The sequence below is a fragment of the Cygnus olor genome, chromosome 5 (genome assembly GCF_009769625.2).
Source record: "Cygnus olor isolate bCygOlo1 chromosome 5, bCygOlo1.pri.v2, whole genome shotgun sequence".
NCBI lineage: Eukaryota > Metazoa > Chordata > Aves > Anseriformes > Anatidae > Cygnus > Cygnus olor.
Window position 1 is genome coordinate 24577166 of NC_049173.1, and position 19721 is coordinate 24596886.

General features: G+C 58.1%; 1 protein-coding gene across 5 annotated transcripts; it reads left to right on the forward strand.

Annotated features, from left to right (window-relative positions):
- The first annotated feature begins 2115 nt into the window (after window positions 1-2115).
- Window positions 2116-16710, forward strand: SYNDIG1L (synapse differentiation inducing 1 like). Of its 5 annotated transcripts, none has more exons than XM_040559510.1 (4): window positions 2116-2208; window positions 11254-11708; window positions 13078-13215; window positions 15121-16710. In XM_040559510.1, the coding sequence occupies exons 2-4, from the start codon at window positions 11280-11282 to the stop codon at window positions 15277-15279; spliced, it is 726 nt and encodes a 241-aa protein (XP_040415444.1). In that variant the 5' UTR covers window positions 2116-2208; window positions 11254-11279; the 3' UTR covers window positions 15280-16710. The 5 variants fall into 5 exon arrangements, with proteins under 5 accessions (XP_040415444.1, XP_040415441.1, XP_040415442.1 ...); XM_040559507.1 differs by having other exon boundaries at window positions 2139-2208; window positions 11155-11708; XM_040559508.1 differs by lacking the exon at window positions 2116-2208 and adding an exon at window positions 2833-3245 and having other exon boundaries at window positions 11155-11708.
- The last annotated feature ends 3011 nt before the right edge of the window (window positions 16711-19721 follow it).

Below are 19721 nucleotides of genomic sequence, written 5' to 3' on the forward strand. Positions count from 1 at the left end.
TTTTTCACCATACCTTCCTAAGCACAAGCATGTACTCTGATACAAGCGCATGCATGCATTTCTCCCGGAGCCGCCTGAGGTCGGCGAGGCTTTGATTGGGGATGCTAATGTCACCTTATCGTCATTAAAGCAGCAGAAGCAGAGCTGCAGCTCCGCCGCTAAGTGCTGCCTGTAAAGTTGGAGAGGGCTAATCCCCCGCCCAGCCGGCTAATCACCGTGCCTGCATTTTAATCCAGCGATTGTGCGCGGCCCGTGTGAAGGAAGGAGCTGCCGAAAGCTGCTTGCGGGGGCAGAGCTGCCTGCACGGCGGCGGTGACAGCGCTGCCACCCATCAGCCATCCTCCCCGCTCTCCTGCTCATCCTCCTGATGGGCATCTCAGCACCTCGGCATCGCGTGGAGCCACGGCAGCTCCCAGGGCCTTGGCAAGCCGTGCATCAAGATGCTTCATCCAGCTACCGAGTTCTTCTCTCAGGTTCCCCCGCAGCATGGAGAGACTGGGTTTTGAGCTCACGACTCGGTTCCCACCACCCCCTGAGCCCCTCAGGCCTCGCTGAAGGGCTGTCCATGTGTGATGAGGCTTTTCCTTCCTGGCCTGCTTTGTCAGCCTTTAATTAGCAGGTGCTGGCTGACCGTGGCTGCGTGGGGGCCAATAACCAAGGCACACTGCAGGGCTGCCTGCGGCAGGCTGGGCTCCAGCGGAGCACATGCCCACTGGTACCAGCAGCTCCTGGAGGCACGAGGGAGACCCTGGCTGGGGCTGTCACCCTGGGAAGGTCGCTGCCACCAAACCGTCCCAGCAAACAGCAAGTCCCGCTGTCTAACTGGGAGTGGCAGACCTCTGATGGCAGAGATGCCGTAGGGCTGCTTTTCAGCAGCCCACCCCAACCTCCTTGTGGCATCCTGAGCCCTTTCCCGTTTGTCCCACTCCCTAGGGACATCAGGACGGACTATTTCCTTCTTGGGGTTTGCAGGCTGTGCAGGAGACCCCCCTGAAGCTATGCCAGCTGGGTCTGGCCAACAGGAGCACTTTTCCCTGGGGATCGCTGTATTAATAGTAGCAACTCTGTGCTCCAGCTGTCATCCTGGAAGACAGTCCCCTGGCTGCGGCCACTAGCCTGTGGCTGGCGTTCTGGGCTCCCATCCTTCCCGGAGCTGCTTGGGGGTGCAGACGGTGGGACTTGGTTTGCCCCCAGGGAGCTGAAAGCTGCCTGGCACAGGGCTGTGACACTCGTTGCCGGTTCTCTCTGCGAGGACACGAAGCCCAGGTCCTGAGCTTAGCCTGCACCATCCAGCCAGTCCCTTTGGTTTTGGAAAAGGCTCTCACTGCAGCTCCTGGACAGATGTGCACCCCTCCGGGGTGCCAACTCCCCACCCTGCCCCAGCTGGGCCACCCTTCAGCCTCACACACTTCTGCTGGCAGCCGTCACGCTGCTGGGTGCCCCTGAGCCGGGGAGGAGCCGGGATCTGGGGAGTTTGGGAGCAAGTGGGGAGACAGCGGGGGGCTCGGGGAGCTGCCGGAGCGGCAGGGAGCAGCCGAGCTCCCGGGGCACCGCGGGGATGGAGGGGGGCTGCGGGAAGGACGGGCTGCCAGGGCCCGGGTGCCGACTCGCGCTGTGCTGATGCGAATCCGGATTAACTCCGCCAAGCGGGGCGACACCCGGGCGTGCGTGCGGCAGCTCCTGGTGCCGCCCGGCGACCCCGCGGAGCAGGGCAGGAAAACCCCGGGCTGAGCCGCAGCAGCAGAGACCCCCTTGGAGCTCTACCTGCCCGCCGCGGCTCTCCGCCTTGCTGGGGGGGGGGGGGGGGGGGGCGGCGGGAGCGGCGAGCGCTGCGCCCTGGCGAAGGCAGGGAGCAGGAGGCAGCGGAGCCGCTTCCAGCCTCGCCGTCTGAACGGGCGGCGGGGGACGGAGCCGCGCCGGGAGGAGGCTCCTGGAAAAGGGAACCGGGAACCGGCGAACCGGCCGTGCTCCGCCGCCGGGCGCACCGGGGCGCGGTGCCGCCGCCGCCACCGGAGGGCTCCGCCGCCTCCCGGGCCGGCTCCGTGCCCGCCTCGGCGCCCCCCGGCCGTGCCCGCCGGCCCTGCCCGGGGCCCCCCCGCGCCGCTCCCCGCAGCCCTCGCCCCGCCGCAGCGCGGCCCCCCCGCCGCGGCCATGCCCGCCGCCGCCCCGCCGCCGCCGCCGCTCCAACTTCGCGGCTGAGCCCCGCAGGTAAGGGACCGAGCTCCGAGCAGGGGGAGCTGCCGCTCCTTGGCGGGGGGGGAGGGATGGGGATGGAGGGGGGACGGGGGTCCCGGAGGGAATAAACAGGAAACGTGGTGGGGGCTGTCGGGCCGAGCCGGGGGGCTGCGAGATGGAGAAAGCGGGTAGCGGGCAGCCGGGGAGGGAGCAGCTGCTAACGGGGCCGGGGGGCGGGTCGGGGGGCGAAACGGAAGGATTTCGGGAAAAGTTTTGCAGGCCAGCTACGGCACGGGAGCTGCAATGGCACCTCGCGCTGCTGCGTGAACGGGAGGCAGCCTGCGGGTCTCCCGGCCAGGCAACTCGGCCGCCCGCCGAAGCTGGGGGCTGCCTGCCCTCCTGCCCGGCCGCTGGAGCCCCCCGAGCCCCCCCCCCGGCTCCCCCCGGGCAGCGGCAGGGGAAGGGACGGGGCTCGCTCCCGCAGCCATGGGCAGCGGGGGGCCGTGCCCGCACCGTGCCCCGCCGGAGCTGCACCTCCTCCCGGTGTCCCTGTGCCTGCCTGTGCCCGGGGGAAGAGCCGAAAGCCCAGGAGTTGGGAAGGGAAGGGCTTTCAGTGTCTGACCCGTGCCTGTTTATAATTCCTTCTCCAAAGCTGCTGCGGGTTTCGCGAAACCCAGGCTCTTCGCCACCAAGCCACTTTGCCGGGTTGCTTGCTTTGCCTCTGAAAAGCAAATGGCCTTTCCATCAGCTCAGGGTCTGTCACCGGTAGAAACCTTTTTTCCCCAGGAGGACACCGAGTGGAAGGTAGCACTACGTAAATAACAGGGCTAACCAGAGGAGCGGGGTCTGAGGCTGCCTGCAACAACACACGGCAAAAAAAGCCCCGGTCCCCTGGGGATAATAGCTGGTTACTTTGTAGGCTGTCAGGAGAAGGAATTACCCAATCAAAAATGTAGTGGCTGCATTTCTCCGGCAAAAGTTTCTCGTGTCATGAAAATGGCTGGCAGATCGAAAGCTTCGGGGAGCTGAATCGGCTTCACTTCAACTCCCTGAACCACCATCAGAGGCAGGTAATAAACACGATTATTAAAGAATGAGTAATTTGCTGCAGCTCCGGCACGGTGAATTTGTACAGCAAATCCCGGCTTTTGCCTGGTACCAAACTCCTCCTTGCCCTCTGAGGTGGAGGAGGAAGAGGTGAAGCCCACAGCTCTGCCCACCCTGCCCCCAACCCCGTTGGCATCAGACCCTCCAGACAGTGAAGCACCGTGCCCCTTCCCCAGGTCTCTCACCTCTTCTTGACCACTGCCCTCCCTCCCGTTTAACAGCCATGCCCGGAGTTGTTTTCTAGCTCTCTTGCAAGCATTTTCTCTGAATCCGGCAGATCTTTTGCTCTTTTCTGCCTATTTTCTAAAGCTGGGCCCGAGACTGGCAGGCACTGCTCATGGTACAAGTCCGAGGGGGTTGTTTTAGGCCGGACCTTGAGCCAGCTTTTCTCTATCTGTAGAATTAGTGATGGGCAAATGATTGACTCTTCCAGCTGAAGAGCCAAACCACAGCATTGAGACAGGGAAAAAAAAATAAAAAGGTCCATTATAGATTTCCTCCAAATAGTCTTACTGCTGCTGCTTCTTAGTGAAGCGAAAAAGGCAGCAAAGCAGTCCAAATGCCTTGGTCAGCCTGGAGGGGAAAGCTCCGCTCATCTCCAGTGTTTTTCAGGTTCCTCGCTTCCAACAGCTTCCTTTTGGAGCGAAACGTTTCATCTCTCTCTTGAAAAACAAAGGCAGGCGCAGGGATTGTCCCCAGGCTCTGTTTCTGGAGAACCAACTGGTCGCGTGACAATTTCCACCCAGCCCCGTGGGGCCAGGTCGAGCCTCCCCAGCCACGGTGGAGCTCTGGGGCTGGGCTCTCCCCGAACACCCCCCGGACCCCACAGACCCCAAAGTGCTGGGCAGGGTGAGATGGCCGGGGCTGCGGCTGGTCCCCGTGCAGCAGGGATGTGCTGGGAGCATGCTGATGGCAGCTGGGGGTTTTAGGGGTGCAGCCTGAGCGCAGTGCCAGGAAGGGCTGGTCTAAATCCAGCCCGGGGAAGAGCAATGAGCCAGAAAGAGAGGGAAAGCACGGATGCAGCAAAGGTGAAGGCAAGCTCAGGGGGGCACTCAGCAAGCCGTGGTCAGGACTTGACAGAGACATTAAAAAGAGTATGTGACATCGGTTTTCATCATCTCTTTCCAGCCCTATGGCAGATAACCTAGCAGTCAAGCCCAGCGTGTCTTTGCCCTTGCAGATGCTCCTGGCTGCCCCAGAGGGCCGCAGGGCCAGCAAGAGCTGCCAGAAAGAGCTGCACCTGGGTGACAGCCTAACCTTTGAGCTTTGTTTGGAGCAGGAATGGAGGGATCTCTTCCTCCGCTGGAGACCAGCTGGCTGCACCCACGATAAGCACAGGCCATGTTTGGAAACTTAGGGCTTGGAAAAATAAGCTAGAGAAGTGCCATGCCCGGAGTGTAAGTTCATTTTTAAAGGGAGAGCAGATTACTGGCAAATGAATTAAACATCTGAAGTGTGCAGGGGCACAGGGATGCCCCAGGAGAACGGGGCCACAGTAAGCACGGTGGAAATAGCCCTGAGCAGAATGAAGGCAGATAAAATAAACAGGACAGCGGGGAAAGAAGGTGATGGCATGCGCCAGCCTTCAGGGTGGTTATGAATCTTTTGTACATATATGTTTTAAACAGAGACAAATGAGCAGTCCCTAACAACTGCTTTACATTGCCAGCCTCGGCTGACAGAGGGGGGACTCGGAGGGAGATCCGGGATGAAGCTGCGTGCTGTGCTGGGCTATCAGCAAGCTGAGCTGCAAGGTGGGCATTTCACTGTCCCCACACCCTGGTGCCCACTGCCAGCTGTGTCCCCGTCCCCGTCCCCATCTTGCACTGGCCCAGGTCTCAGCTGGTTCAGGTCTCTCTCCTGGAGGAAAGCAGGGTGCCGTTTGCCAGGTCACTCCCGCGCTGGGTGACAGGCTGTGGCCAGGGGAGCACCTCTGTGCCATGGCCTGGGGGACCTCACACGAAGGAAAAGAGCCTTGAAGCGGAGACGGTGGGACTGGAGCAAAGGGTGACATGGAGGAAGTCGGGAGAGGAGCTTGGAGCCATCTGGGATACCCACCATGTTCAGTTCAATGCTAGGTATAAATAGTGATGGGGAAAATGTGATGGGAAACCGAAGACTGTAACCACTAGCGTAGGAAAACCAGCCATGAGTAAAATTACAGTCTGCAGGCACGAGCTTCTCTGTGCCTTCCAGCAGCAGCAAGAACACCCTGGCAATAAGCGAGCCTTCAGGGAACTCCGTGAGCTGCTCCTGGCAGCGCGGGCTTGGTGTCCATGTGGGCACCCCACGCAGGGAGCCTGGTCTGGGCAAGGGACGGGTCTGCCTCCGGGCTGCGAGCTTTTGCCAGAGACAAGGCCCAGTAATTTCGGTTCCCAGTAGCCCTACACGCACGGGTGTTTCCAAGCAGGCTGTAGCGGTGAGGGTCGGGTGCCAGTACCTGTCTCTCCATATGGCTTCAGGTGCAGCAGCCACGGTATTTCCTGAGGGCGGTCCTGAGCTGGGCAAGGGGAGCTTGAAGCCTGCCGCCAGCCTGAGCTGATGTTCCTCCCGGCTGGTGATTTGGGTGCTGCAGCAGCATGGGAATTTGCTTTCCCTTGCCCCTGGGCTGGAATTCTGTGGCCGAGCTCTCCTGGCGGGCTGGTGCCTCCAAGGGCTGGCGATGCTGAGCGACAGCCCCAGCAGCCTCCCCGCGCTGGAGTCATCGCGCTGACCCGCGCTTCCCCCCAGCAATCCCTCCTGGTCATCAAACCAACATTTGGCAACGCACAAAGGCCTCCGGTGGGAGCTATCAATCGGTTTTGACTGGCACCGAGAGCTCCCGCTGCTCACCAGGGCTGGCTGCTGAGCGCTCTGCGGGGCCAGAGGTTGGGTGGGCGCAAGTGCACAAGTCCCCAGGGCTGAGCTGATGGTCCCAGCGCGGCTGTCGGCACCTCCAGGGCTCACCCAGCCCCGGTCCTGTCCTGGCCACGTCCCCGGCCCAGTGCTGCCGACCAGGTCACCCCTTGGGCAGCTGTCGCAGGGCCGCCCCACAGCCTGCGGCACCAGGGCAGCCCCTGCATCGCCCCCTCCGCTCCCGCATCCCGCACCCCGAGCCAGGCTGCGGGAACTCCTGCCAGCAGCTTTGTTTACTTGGTGTCTCTCCAGCTGAAAAAAAAAGAAAGGACACGGAGAGAGTCCGGACGTGCTAATTTTACACCTAGCCGCCCCCACAGCCGTGTGTCTCACCACCATCCCTCTCCTCCAGCCCTCCTCCATCCCTCCCAGCTCGGTGAGCCCCCTCCTCGCAGCCGGGGCACGCACTTGCGGCCCCCCCCCCCCCCGTGCCTTTCCACCCCGTGCCTTCCCACGGCCCCCGCGCTGCGTGGAGCACCTGGGACATCTAGCGGCCACCTCTCCCAACGCCGGGCCCGAGGGGACGCGGTGACAGTGGCCCCCCGGGGGGCAGGACAGCCGGGGCGGGGGGCAGCCCCCCTGCCCTCGCTCGGAGCTCACGGCCAGAGTTAATTTCCAGTGGTTTAGGGGCTGGGGTCGCTGCTCCCGAAGCGCCCCGGGGGCTGGATGTGCTGTTGCTCCCCGGTAGGAGCAGCGCAGGAGCTCTGAGCGCAGCTGGGTGGAAACGCCGCTGCAGAGAAACGTTTTACCCAGGGAGAGTAAAGGCTCGGTTTCCACCTGGAAATTGCCCAATTTGACTCGCGAACCTTGAGAAGCAGCCCACCGCGTCCCAATTCTCGGAGCAATTTAGTCTCTGCTGGAGCCGGGAGCCCGCTGCCGAGGCCCTGGCTCTGTACCCGTTAGGAGATCAGATGAGTGCTGTTGTGCTCACCCCTTTCCAGCTCCATCAAACCGGCTGCGTTGAAGTTGTGAATCTGCTGCTTCCCATCACGAACACGCTCAGCTGTCCTCCCTCTAACCCGTGCCTGTTGGCTCCGTGTCGCTTCTCCCCCACCGCTGCCCCCACCGTGCCCCTTTGCTCCTCTGGGTGCCACAGCTGCCACCACGCGTCCTCATTCCTCATTCCTCCTCCGCCAGCCGGAGCACGGCTGCTTTCTGCAGTGATGCCTGCTGGCCTGATAAAAGGGTTTTCTTCCCACCTCGAGCCGCACCTGACCCTGCGGGCTCACAGCTGTGATGGGAAGGGTGCTGGCCGCATCTCCTCCAAGATCCTGCTCCATCAGGAGTGGGTCCACTGCTGTCCTGGGGCTATGGCAGCTGCACCTGTCCGTGATGCTGCTTCCCAGCAGTTCGCGCTGTCCCCTGCCCTCAGACCCATCAGGGACACGGCAGCACAGCGGGCATCACTCCCTGAGCACACCAGCCTGCGGGGTGCTGGTCCCAAGGGAAAGCCTCTGGCCAGGCAGGGCTGACCTTCTCGCTCGGGAGCCTGGGGACGTGCAAAGAAATCACAACCTTCTAATGAGCCCGAAAAGCCAGGCAGAGTGTTTGCTTGACAGGGCAATTAGACGATGATTGACTCCTGGAACAGCTACTTAATTCGTCATTAACTGGGCTTATCGCGGCCAGCATCTGTGCTGAGGGTCCCAGGGCTGTGCCAGCCATGGGGCCGGGGAGCGGAGCCGGGCTGCACGACGTGCAGAGCTGGATTTGGTACCTTGTTATTGTCAGCCCTTATTTTGGCTCTCTGCATCCAGCACTGGGCTGGAGAATGCTGCAGCTGCCCAGGGGAGCCTGGGGGAGCCCAGGGGGACAAAGCAGTTTGCAGGGAGCCAGCATTTGCTCCTGTCCTCTGCAGGGCTCAGCCTGCCCCCAGTGACAGTCAGTCGGCTGAGGCACGGGGGCTCTGCCCCCCAGGGGTGTCCCCACGGCCCAGGAGGTGTGTGCACGCTTGTGTTTGGGCATCTTCCCCTGCCCCAAAGGTATCTCGCTGCTGCTGCCTGCTGCCAGTACCGTGGGGCGAATGGCTGTGCGTGCTGTCCTGTCACGCTTGTCATGAGGCTGGAGAACGTCTGCTCCTCACCACTCTGGGCTTTTACAGCTTCCTTGCTTTCATCTGCCTGCTCCGTTCCTCTTCCCCCAAGCCTGGTTATTACCAGGCTTACTTTATTCAGTCCCAGTGTGGCTGAATTCTCTGTGGGATCCAGATAAAACGAATGGGGTTTGGGGAGGACCGCAGGGCTGCATTGGTTCTTTCCATCCCTGCACGTGCGCAGGCAGGGCTGTTCTTCACTCTCCCTGCTATTCCCCCCAAGTATTAACTCTGATGTTTTTATGGCCCAGTGCACAGCACAGTCCTGCCCTGCAGACGCGTGCTGTTGCGGTCAGCCCAATGCCAGGACTGGGTGCTACAGCTGCACTCTGTGGTCTCATTGCATCTGTATGAGAATGGCAGTGAGATCTTCATTCTTCATTTCCTCCGGGTCCCGGCAGCCCCGTTATCGCCCCATGCTTCCCCCAGGGAGAGGAGCTGCTGGCCACGGCTCCCCATGTGGCCACAAGGACCCCTTCTGCAGCCCCCTGCTGGAGGTGGCAGCCCCACCTCATCCAGGTCGTGCACTTGTCTTCCCCAAAACCTCTCAACAGCCTCTTGCCTCCTCTTCACAGCAGCACCCCAAACTCCCAGACAGGAAGGCAACAAGGAAAAGAGAGTTTAGTGCAGGTCAATCTTTTCTAACCCCAGAGGGTACATGAACCACGGACTCCTAGATGTGACCTGAGTCAGTCAGCCCATCTCCCATCAGCTGGCCCCTTCAGCATCCTTCAGGATGCCCCGTGTGAGCAGTCACCTCCAGCAGTAGCCCAGCTGTGTAGTGGGCTCTTCCCACCCTGGTCTATGATTTTTCATGGCTTTTTTTTCCCTGAGATTTGCTGCTGGTGGCTCTGCTGTGCCCCTTTCACCACCCCCATCTACACCTGTGCTTCAGAGCACGCACCCTGAGCACTCCCTGCCTTCTCCCACACCACTTTTTGGGTTCCTAATGCCTCACGGCCCCTTTCCCTTCTTTCCTCAGCCCATGTTCTGAGTGCTTCCCAGGCAGCAGCTTTGCTACACACCTCTCTCCCTCATCGAAATCGGTGCCAACGACCTGGTGCATGACAAGCAGCAGCCTCCACGCCTGCAGCATCCTCTTGCCGGCAGCCTGCCCACAGCCCGGCTGCGGCTGCTTCCCAGCACATTTGGGCTCAGATCCCAGCAGGTTCCCATCCCTCCCCACCGTGGTTCAGTGCCAGAAACACTTCTGGAGACGGGGTGTTGATGCCTCACCACAACCGTCAGCTTTCTCTTGCTGGACCTTGGTGTCCTGCTTCATGGTGTCCCGCTCTGGGTTGGGCTGCTACATTGAAGTGATGCTCAGGGTCTGGTCCGCCCTTATCGTTTCATTAAAAAAGAAATGTATTTTATTGGAAATCTAATCTGCATGTTGAGGTAAGCAAAGAAGATGTTCGTGCTTTCCTCACCTGGAAGCAGGGAGGAGGCATTGTGCTCCGAGCATGCTTCTTTGGCTCTGTGCAGGAAATGAAATGATCTGTGGTACCAATAGGCATTGCCTTTAAACATTGTGAAAATACTTCGCAGCCATCTGCCACAGGAGCCACTGAGTGCTTTATTAGTAAGGTGGGAGGGTGAAGAAAGCAGACAATGATTTGGGGGAGGGAGGTGTGGAGGGCACTCGCCAAAATGCGCAGTGCTTTAGCGATGCAGGAGTGCTTTTGAATGGCTTCATTTTCCTGAACAGCTTTCCAAAATGTGACAACCGCTGCCAAAACAAAACCCATCAACGAGGACATTTACAACAGGCTACAGCACTAAAACCTGTGCACTATGGCAGAATTTGGCCAAAAGGAACAGGACCACTTGGGCGGCAATTGGGCTTTTCACTCCCTGGAGCGTTCGACTCCAACTCCTTCATTTCTATTTTCTTCCCGAGGGTTGGTCTGAAGCCAAGGTGATGCACCTCCCGTCAGAAAGGCTGGTGCACCACTGGGAGCCCTGTAGCAGGTGGCAGCATGCCTCTGCCACGCAGCATCCTGCAGAGGAAGCAGCTGCAGAGGTCTCAGGAGAGGAGAAGCAACCTTTGGGGTTACGAGGCAAGAGGGTGGCACGCTCCGGGAGCTGGGAACGTGCTGGAGAGCGGCTGTAAAACACAGCGCTTGGGTACCGAGGAGCACAGAGCGATTGTTTCTCTCTCCTGGGGGATTCGGATATCTCACTACGCATTTTCTTTGTGCCAAGGTGGGTTGGAGAGCCAAAATAGCAAACGCTCCTCAGAAGAAACTGGGTTGAAACATTTCATCTCAGAAATTTTCATGCCAAAAAGAAAAAAAAAAAAGAAAGCAGCACGGTGTTTCAGCACTCTGAAATGGAGGAATGGAACAGGGAGAGGAATTTTCCTGAGGCAGAAATTGGTGTTGACATCTGTAGCTGAGGGATCCTGGCTTTCCTTGACTGCTGCCTCCTCATGCTCCAGCCCTAGCACAGCTGTGATACAGCCCTAGAAATCAGCCCGTGTCCATGAAAGCCGTTAGCTGAGCACGTAATGCCCACAGGGCTGTAATTCCCCATGCCAGCCTCCACTTTGGGAATTCAGGAGGGCCCCTCATGTGGATGTCAGCCTCTTAGCTACTTCTGTGCTGTTACGCTTCGCAGCAGCACAAATTAGGAACCAGCACAAAAGATGCAGAAGGTCCTTTCCTGTCAGGCTGCGCGTGGCCATCTCAAGATGCATTATAGATACAGCAAATCCTCATCTTAATCCAGCCTGAATCAGAGCTTCTTGTCACACGGCTGCATCCTTATCGTGCTGGGGAGGGACGAGGAGATGCTCAGTTTGCCGAGATAGCATTCAAGCTGGGGAAAAGGGGGGGAGGGCTCTTGTTTTCCCTAGCATTGCCAAATCTTTCTGTTCCCGCTAGCCTCGCCGTGACATCGGCTCCACATGGGCGACAGGCGTTTCGGCTGCCGTGCCTCGCTGAAGTACCAGTTCTTCCCTCCCACTCTCTCTGCTCCCGCAGGATCGCTCTCCCCCTCCGCCGGCAGCATGGAGAGCGTGCGTGAGCTCCAGGACCCGCTCCTGGCCAAGGCCCACGGGCACCTCCGTGGCACCTACTCCTACCACCAGCATCACAGCCAGGACTACCCCAGCCACCGCTGCCAAGGGAAACTGTACTCCTACATCTTCCAGAACACGGGCGGTGCCAGGACTCACCAGCTGCTGGACGCCAGTTCCCTGCAGCTGGCTGTCGAAGCCTTGTACGGCCCCAACTTCATCCTCGTGAAGGATGAGACCGCTCTCAAGGCCAAGGACAGCAAGGGGGAAAGCTGTGAGACCACTTTCACGGAAAGCAAAGAGGCTCCGTCTGAAGGTCCTGACGGGCACGACGCGCAAGGGTCACGCCTGGTAGAAAGCGACATCCGCATCCAAACGGTGTCCTACGAGGTGGAGGAGGAGGAGCTGCAGGAGTACGAGGTGAGCTTTACGCGGTGGGACGGCACCAAACACCTCCTCTGGTAACTCTGGGCCACCTTCTTGGTCATACATTTCCTCTTCTTTCCCTTTAGCTTCGCTCCCTGACCCCACAATCTCCTATCTCACCCCTCACTCTCTGTGCACCCAGGATTTCTTCCTTCTCCTTATAATTTCCACTCCCTTTTCCTCACAGCAGACCTCAGGAGGAGGCCACCGAGGGGAGGTGGGGCTGTCTCTGCAGCACCCTTAGGATGACAGGGACCCTTCAACAAGGGGTGGTGTCGAAGGGGCAAAACTGTGGCTGCTGTGGTGCTGGAGTTAATAGGAACTAGCAGTCATGTTGCACAACAGCAAAACTCACATGCCTGATGCCAGCACAAGAAAGCTTAATGTATCGAGGCAGGATGAACCCTGCATTGAAAAAATAGGAGCTGGCAAAGCAGCCCTGTCCTGCATAGTGCCCAGGACCTGGAAGGGCGGCAGCATGTCCCTGAGGCCTAGTGGAGCGGGTGCCTGAGGGGCCGATGCCGGCGGTGTGGCCTGCCCAGCCCTTAGCACGGCTCTGCCACAGCTCCGTGCCTCTCCCGCAGACGTGTGTCGCTCGGAGGACAGGCTGCTGGGAAAGCTGTGGCCGAATGCAGGCAGGCTCATGGCAGCCGATCTGAGAAATGGGATTGCTAAGAGGACAGGACACATCGCCGCTCCGCTTCAGCCGCTTTCCCTCAATTTCTAAATTAGTTTAGCGGGATATTGATCTACCGGTCCCTAATGGGGATAAGGCACTTTGTTTAAGTTTGTTTAAGCTGACAAACAGCCAGTTCCACCAGAGCTCAAGATACTTCAGTGTAAGAATATCTCCCAGGGAAATCCCAGACCCCCAGCAAGCAAGCTCAGCGTTTGCTCTGGCAGGGAGCCGAGCAGCGGCTCCGCTCCTGATGTGCTGAGCTACGGGTTTTCTCATCAAACCAGGCTGAGACGCTGAGATATTTCTGAAACTCACCCCTTGAACCTGCAGGTAGGAAACATGTGAGAATACGTGGTGGGATCAGGATGGAGCAGGAGGTGGGGGAAAGGGCTGAGAGGTAGCCTCGGGGCGGCAGCGTGGCGAGGAGCCTGGTGGCACGAGGAGATGGGCGCATGTGGTCCCTGCTCCATTGCCCTGCCAGATCGCGGAGCGAACTGCTGGGGGGCTTGGGGTGCTGTCAGACACTTCCTCCATCCCTGCATGCTGCACTGGCAGGGCTCTGATTCACGCAGGGTCGTTAGGAGTGGATGGCGGGGCCGGCTTGGCCATGGGGCAGCTCATGGACGGGCTGGTGGAGCTTCCTACCAACCTTGCTACCAGCCCTGACTTCATCCCTTTTTGCAGAGCGACTCCTCCAGTGACAGCGAAAGCGAGGACCATTTCCTAATGCTTCCTCCACGGGACCACCTGGGCTTGGCCCTGTTCTCCATGCTGTGCTGCTTCTGGCCCCTGGGGATTGCTGCCTTCTACTTCTCCCAAGGGGTAAGAGATGCCCCGGCCCCCTCTGCTTTCCTGCATGTGCTCAGCCCTGGAGCCAGGGTCCTGCAGGGCTCTGGGCACCTTTCTGCTCATCTCTGTGTTGTGCCCAGGCTCCCGAGGGCTGGGACGGAGGGATCTCCTGCTCCTGGATGGCTCCACAACTGCTGTGGGGCTGCAAGCCCTCCGGCTCCTGTGTGGGGTACTGGGGGCAGGGTTTTCATTTGGGCCTTCAGGTGCTGTTTAGGGAACGAGGGCTCCTGTTGGTTTCTTGCTCAGGTTCTCACCCGCCAGAAAAGTGAAGATAACAGCATTTTCCATCTACCCTCCCATTCTCTAGTAGTGTGAGGTCCTGCACCACAATTTCATCTGCACTGAGGTAGCCCATGACCTGGAGACCAGGCACAATGGGGACTCTGGTCTCCCCATCCCCCTGCAGCTCCACCATGCCCTTCTCTCTGTTCCTTGTTTTTTGAACCCTGTGAGCCAACACCAGACTGTGTGCAGCTGGAAAGCAGGATCTCATCCAATTAAAACTCCTCCAGGATTCCCAGAAGATCCTGGGTTCAGGGTCTACACAGGGTGTCCAATCCTCATTGCCTTCCCTGGGGAGTAATGCTGCCGAGGGCACCTTTGGGAAAGCAGCAGAACCTGGAGAGCATGGTGACCCTTGGGCTGCAGCAGTGTGGAGGAGCTGCTGCTTTCTGCAGGGCTTTGCCCAGAGCCTGCTCACAGTCACGTTACTGTCAGCCCAGAATAATTCGTGTCGAGCCAGGAGATTCACTCCGTGTTTGCACGGATGCTGTCGTACCGAGAATAGAAGGGGGACAGGTGTTAAGAAGTTAAATCAAGAAGATAGAAACAGAAATGGAAAAGTATATAACAGGAGCACCTGGCACAGAGCCGGTGAGAGACAAGGGGAAGCTCCAACTGACTGGGACCTGAGAAGTGGCTGATTTCACATTTTTGCATGTGGTGCAGGGTAGCACAGTGCATTTGCCATGTGATGATGTGCTTTGTGCAATTCACACTTAGCTCCCTTTGCTATAATTACCACTTAGGTTCACTCTGGTGGCAAGGAGCATCTCCTCAGGCTGTGTCTGTGTGCAGCGGGTGCCCTGATCTCCGCAGGGCAGCTTGAGCCCCAGTAGCAAGCGATGCTAAGAGTAGCTCTGGATGCACCCCGTGCACTCAGGGAAGCTGGAAGTCTCCAGCCCTGAGAGCTAACACCCACGTTTGCCTCCGTCACTGACTCCATCGGCCCTTCTGTGTCAATAGGTTTCAACTGAAGACTCAAAACTGACAAAATCCATTAAATATCATTAAATGGCTTCCTGTTCCTTCATTTTGGTGCTCTCCCAGCCTTCCTAGGATAGAGTGGCTGGGGCTGGGCAGCTGATTCATCTGTGCACTGAACAAGCACAGAAGCCACAGCTCCAGGATAGTCACAATATTCTTCCTGAGATCTTTTTAAACACAGACTGATCAGCAAAAAATGCAGAGCATCGGCAGACTTCCCGCTTAGCCCACTCAAAGCACCAAAATCTGTTTGCAAAGTGCGGCGATGTAACCACATAAGGATCCACTTCCATGATAAATTTAGGTATCAAAAAATGCAGGGCTTAGCCTGGGGCCCCTCTCAGGTCCATACAGAGAGGACACCTGCAGAGGGGACATCAGGCCACTTACCTGAGACTCCTCGCTTTGGATAGGAGATCTAGCCCTCTGGGTTTGCCCGTGTTTTAGGTGAGAGAGGCCATTTGGATGCCTGTACACCCCACACGTAGCTGCCACAGTTGAATGGGGCACCTTCCAGCTCGTCCCTGTGCACATCCATCCCCCTGTGCACGCTGCATGAACCCGTATCGCAGGGAGATGAGAAGGTACAGCTGTGTGTGCTTCTTCTTCCAGACCAGCAAGGCTGTCTCCAAAGGAGATTTCCACCTGGCCAGCTCAGCTTCCCGCCGAGCTCTCTTCCTCGCGGCGCTCTCCATAACCATCGGCACAGGCGTGTACGTCGGGGTGGTGGTGGCACTCATCGCTTACCTCTCCAAAGGGGGCCACGTGTAGCTGCCGCCTGCACACCAGCGCCGTCCCCAGCCGCCAGCCCTCCTGGGATCAAGCTTTCCTGCGGAGCACAGGGTGCCAGTGCTTGCAAGGGCTACTCACACGGCAGGACCCAGGCTTGGATGCCCTGTGCAGGCTCTTTCCCTTTTCAGACTAACAGCAGATCCTTGGAGATATTCAAAAGCCACCTGGATATGGTCCTGGGCAACCTGCTCTAGGTGGCACTGGTTGGGCAGGGGGTTGGACCAGATGGCCTCGCGAGGTCCCAGCCAGCCTCAGCCATCCTGTGAGTCTGTGACACCCATTCTGCCCGGTGCTGTGGGGTGACACCATCCAACAGCAGGGAACTGAGCAGCGGGCTGCCTGCTGGGACCAGGAGGAGCACGGTGGAAGACGTGCAAGAGCGATGCCACGTGCTGCTGCCAGCCTGGTGCCACCATCCCTGCTGCAGGGCCATGGCATCCCTGCATCCACCGGGCAATGACCGCTCTTTCTTCTGGGCATCCGGGGCCCAGATGTGGTGTCAGGACTCCCATGATGGGGACAACGCTCTCATTTTGGTGCCATGGGTGGCACCTGACCCTTCAGCTGCAGTGAAGGAGGAGGACACAGCATGGACACAACCAAAAGGTCCTGAGGTGCTTTCCGCATCCCCCTCGGGACGGATCCATGGTCACCAGCCCATCCCAGACAAAAAAACAAGGAGAAATGCAAGCTGCAGACACTGATCATCAAAGGTGTCTGGCAGAGCTAGCAAGGCTTTCCAGCATTTATAACGACTGTCACGATAATTGCAAGTCGGAGCCCCAGGAAGGCTGGCATCCCGCGGTGCTTGGCCCTGGGGAGACTTGCAGTGGGAATTTCTGCCCAAGAAGTGACGGGGGGGAGGAACCGGGGGAAAAGATCTCAGCTCTCGGCACTAGGTCGGGGGCTTGAGCACCAAGGGGACGGCGAGGAAAGGCCAGCACAGTGTGCAGAGCCCGGCGTGGGGTGCTGGGAATGAGGGCACAGGGTCCTGAGGGGGGGAAGTCTTGGAGGCAGCACAAGAGATGGGGGCATCTCCGTCATCCAAAGGCAAGGAAAAGCTGCCATCCACGTCTACAACTTACTTGTGCCAATTCGTGTGTTGTCAGCGGCACACCAAGTGCTTCGGGGTGGATATGAAAGCAATGACTCTGCCCCAAAGGGCTCCCCCTCCCCAGTATCCTCCTTGCCCCTCTCTGCCGATGGCTCTACAAGAGGCGCAGTGTGCCCCTCCGGCTGCGTGTCATTCAATTGTACATTTCACCCTAAAGAAGCATGTTAATGTCTGCGATTTCTGTTGTACTCGAGCCATAAAGGAGAGAAGCACATCAGAGACCTGTTCAGAAGCAGTTCTGAAAGTTCCCATTATCTTTTATAATGTGGAAGAGCTAATAAAGGAGCAGGCAAAAAGGATGCTGTTTGTAATAACGCGGCGCTGGAGCGGGAAGAGGTGAGCTCTGCAGGCTGCCGCGGGAGTGCTGCGATGGCTGGGAGCTGGAGGTGTTTCTGCAGCTCCCTACGGAGGTTATCATCCAGCTGGTGTCTGGGCAGCTCGGGGGGAGACGTACTGCAACGTAGATCACAGCCGGCAGCCCTCGCGGGGAGCAGGGTGGTATTGGGGGCTTTTAGCCATGTGGGGACGGAGGAGAATTAGGTAGAGGATGGAGGGTTTCTGTTCAGGCTGCCTAGAGGAAAAGCTGGGAAAAAAATGAGCTCAAAGAGAGGGAGGAAAATGTGAACATTAGGAGTGACTAGCCAGGTCGTGCTTCTGATGGTGGAAAGAAGTGATGGGGTGCCTGGGAGAGGTGAGGGACATCCCCACCCGAGGAGCTGGATGCATGCGATGGGCACGGGGACCAGCCTCTCCCTACCCCCACGGTCCCACTTCTCATCCCCATGGCAGCGTCCCCAAACCTTGCCAGGTCTCGTCCCTAAAAGCTGCTCATCCCTGCACGCCCCTTTGTCTCCTTTAATTGGAGGCACACGGGGCAGGACTCGGCTAATTCCGAAGGACCAGCAGAATTAGAGAGTTTTCCGCTAATAGCCTGAATCTCTGATGATCTTGTAAAAGGGGGGAGGGAAGGGACTGAGCAAGCGCATCCCTAAGGGGGGCATTATGCAAATGGAGAAATTAGTTGGAAACAGCCTGAAGGGAAACATGTGGAAATTGAAATCCAAGGACCAGCATGGAGAATGCTGCTGAATAACTTATCGCAGACTCACAGCGTCTGCTGCAGCCGCCGGAGCAGAAGGGAAGGAAGCAAAAAGCCTGGGAGCCACGGCAGTCGGGGGAGATGCAAGCTCCAGAAATGTGACTGAGCTAAGAAAATTAAAAAAAAAAAAAAAAGAAAAAAAAAAAGAAAAAAAAGAAACCCAGCCGGACTGTGGAGATGTGACTCCTCAACCCCTCCCTCCCATTCTCCCAGGTGGAAGGGACCCCCTCCTCTGGGACCTGCAGCCCCACGGCAGAGCTCCATAGGTGTCCTGGCCCCACAGTGGGATCTCAGAAATTTCGGGCAAAGGAGGACAAATTGTGGCCTGGCAACATTTCTAACCCAGAAAATAGAAGACTGGGCTGGGCAACCAGAGGTGCCCACCCCAGGGCAGTGATGGGTGGTGATGGGTCCCCCGGATTTCCTGGGGGCTGGCAAGAGAGGATTTGGGGTTCCCTGAGCTGGGGATGGGGGCTTGGTTAAATAGTGATGCCCTACAAGGATGTACACAGACACCTGCTCCCTGAGCCAGCGCTGTCAGGGCAAAACCACCTCCACTGCCCCACCAAGACCCCTCTGGGGCTGGCAAGAAAAGAGCTACAGGGAACAACGAGCAGGGTCCGTCCTCCTCGCTTAATGTTTAATGCTCCTCACCAGTGTTTTCCCTTCACAACAATCTGGTGAGGAAATAGCTAATTATCCGAGACAGGGCACATTGTCTATTCCCGTAAAAAGAAAAAAAAAAAAAAACAAAAAAAGGCAAGCCAGAGCATGTATCAGTGCGTCCCTTGGGCAGCCTCCCCTCCCCTCTGCTCCCCACAAACAGCCTGCAGCAGGGTGTGCGGGGAGGTACAGCCGGTGGCCGTGCCACCCCTCCGGGGGCTGAGGGAAGGATTTTTGGGAGAGAAGCCAAGTAAGGGCCATCGCTGCAGCATCGGGCAGGAAAACTGAGTGCTCATTACCTCTCCTCTCCCTCCGCCATCTCAGGCAGCCTCACGTGCAGGAGGGCACCGTGGGGATGAGCTGTCTCACCCTGCACGCCTCCCTCCTCTGTGTCCCCCTGATCCCAAGGCATGGGGATGCTTGGGAATGGTTGGGGACCATCCTGCAGCACCCCAAAGCACCGGGATTTTTCCACCTCCTCCTGTCAGCAAACAAACACCTGCAAGCTTCAGCACCGGGCATCATCCCCTCCCCTCTCCCCAGCACCATCAGCACATCACTGCGTCTCCTGAGCCAGGTCCCCTGGTCCCCAGGGTCCCCCAGTGGAGGAAGGCTGGGGACAAGGGTGTGGAGGAAGGCAGGGAAGGAGAACTGACATGCAAAGAAATGTAATCTCTGCCAAAATGCCATCCCCGAAGTCATAAATCAAAGTCTGGGCGCAGACAGGGAACTCTTGACAGCATTGGACAAGAAAGATGGATTTTTTTTCCTTCTGAAAATGTGTTTATATTTGAGTGTTTTCTCCAAAGCTCGTGTGTTTTCCAGATGTTGATTACGCTAAACCAACCGGGCACATCAGCTCACTTGTTTTCTAGAAAAGGGCAGCATCTGGAAGTCAGCCAAGCAGCTGGTATGGCACCGTGTGGACAGCTGTCAGGCAGGGCTGGTCCAGGCCAGCTAAGATGGGTGTAAATGGGTTATTAATATTTTAGAAGAAGTTCTGTTGGGCTGGAGGATAAAATCCTTGAAGATCAGGATGAGGATTGATCTTTTCCCGTATTCTCATTAGCAAGTCAGCAGAGGAAGGAAGAGTGCATTGGTGACATTTGCTAATGAGACAAAATCAGGAGGATTTGGAAATACCAAGTACGAATAAAGAAACTGGGCAACTCTGACGACCAGAGCAGTGCCGCTGGGATGGGATCGGGCAGTGGGAAATGTACGGAGGGGCTTCCCCAGGGGACTGATCCAGGTGGTCCCTTTTTTCCCTCATCTTCTTTCCTCCCTTCCCCGCATAGATATTCTTGATGATTAATTGCATTTGTGTTTGCTGATCACGTTTGAATGGTGACACTGGCTTTTCTGTCCGCCTGCTGTGGATGTATCTCCACCCTGGTGGTCCTCGCACGGCTCAGAGCTGCTCGTGCCCCGTGAACTGTGGGCCCCTAAATCATCTCTGCTACAGGAAGGTAACAGGGACCACCAGGGCTCCCAGGTCCTTTTGTCAAGACATCACTTCCATCACAACGACCGTATCCGGCAAAC

Excerpts from the sequence above, each read along its gene's own strand:
- SYNDIG1L (XM_040559507.1), top strand. The coding sequence starts at position 11,178 with ATGGGCGACAGGCGTTTCGGCTGCCGTGCCTCGCTGAAGTACCAGTTC. Across the intron at positions 11,709-13,077 it reads AGGAGCTGCAGGAGTACGAG|AGCGACTCCTCCAGTGACAG; the intron begins GTGAGCTTTACG and ends CCCTTTTTGCAG. Across the intron at positions 13,216-15,120 it reads CCTTCTACTTCTCCCAAGGG|ACCAGCAAGGCTGTCTCCAA; the intron begins GTAAGAGATGCC and ends TTCTTCTTCCAG.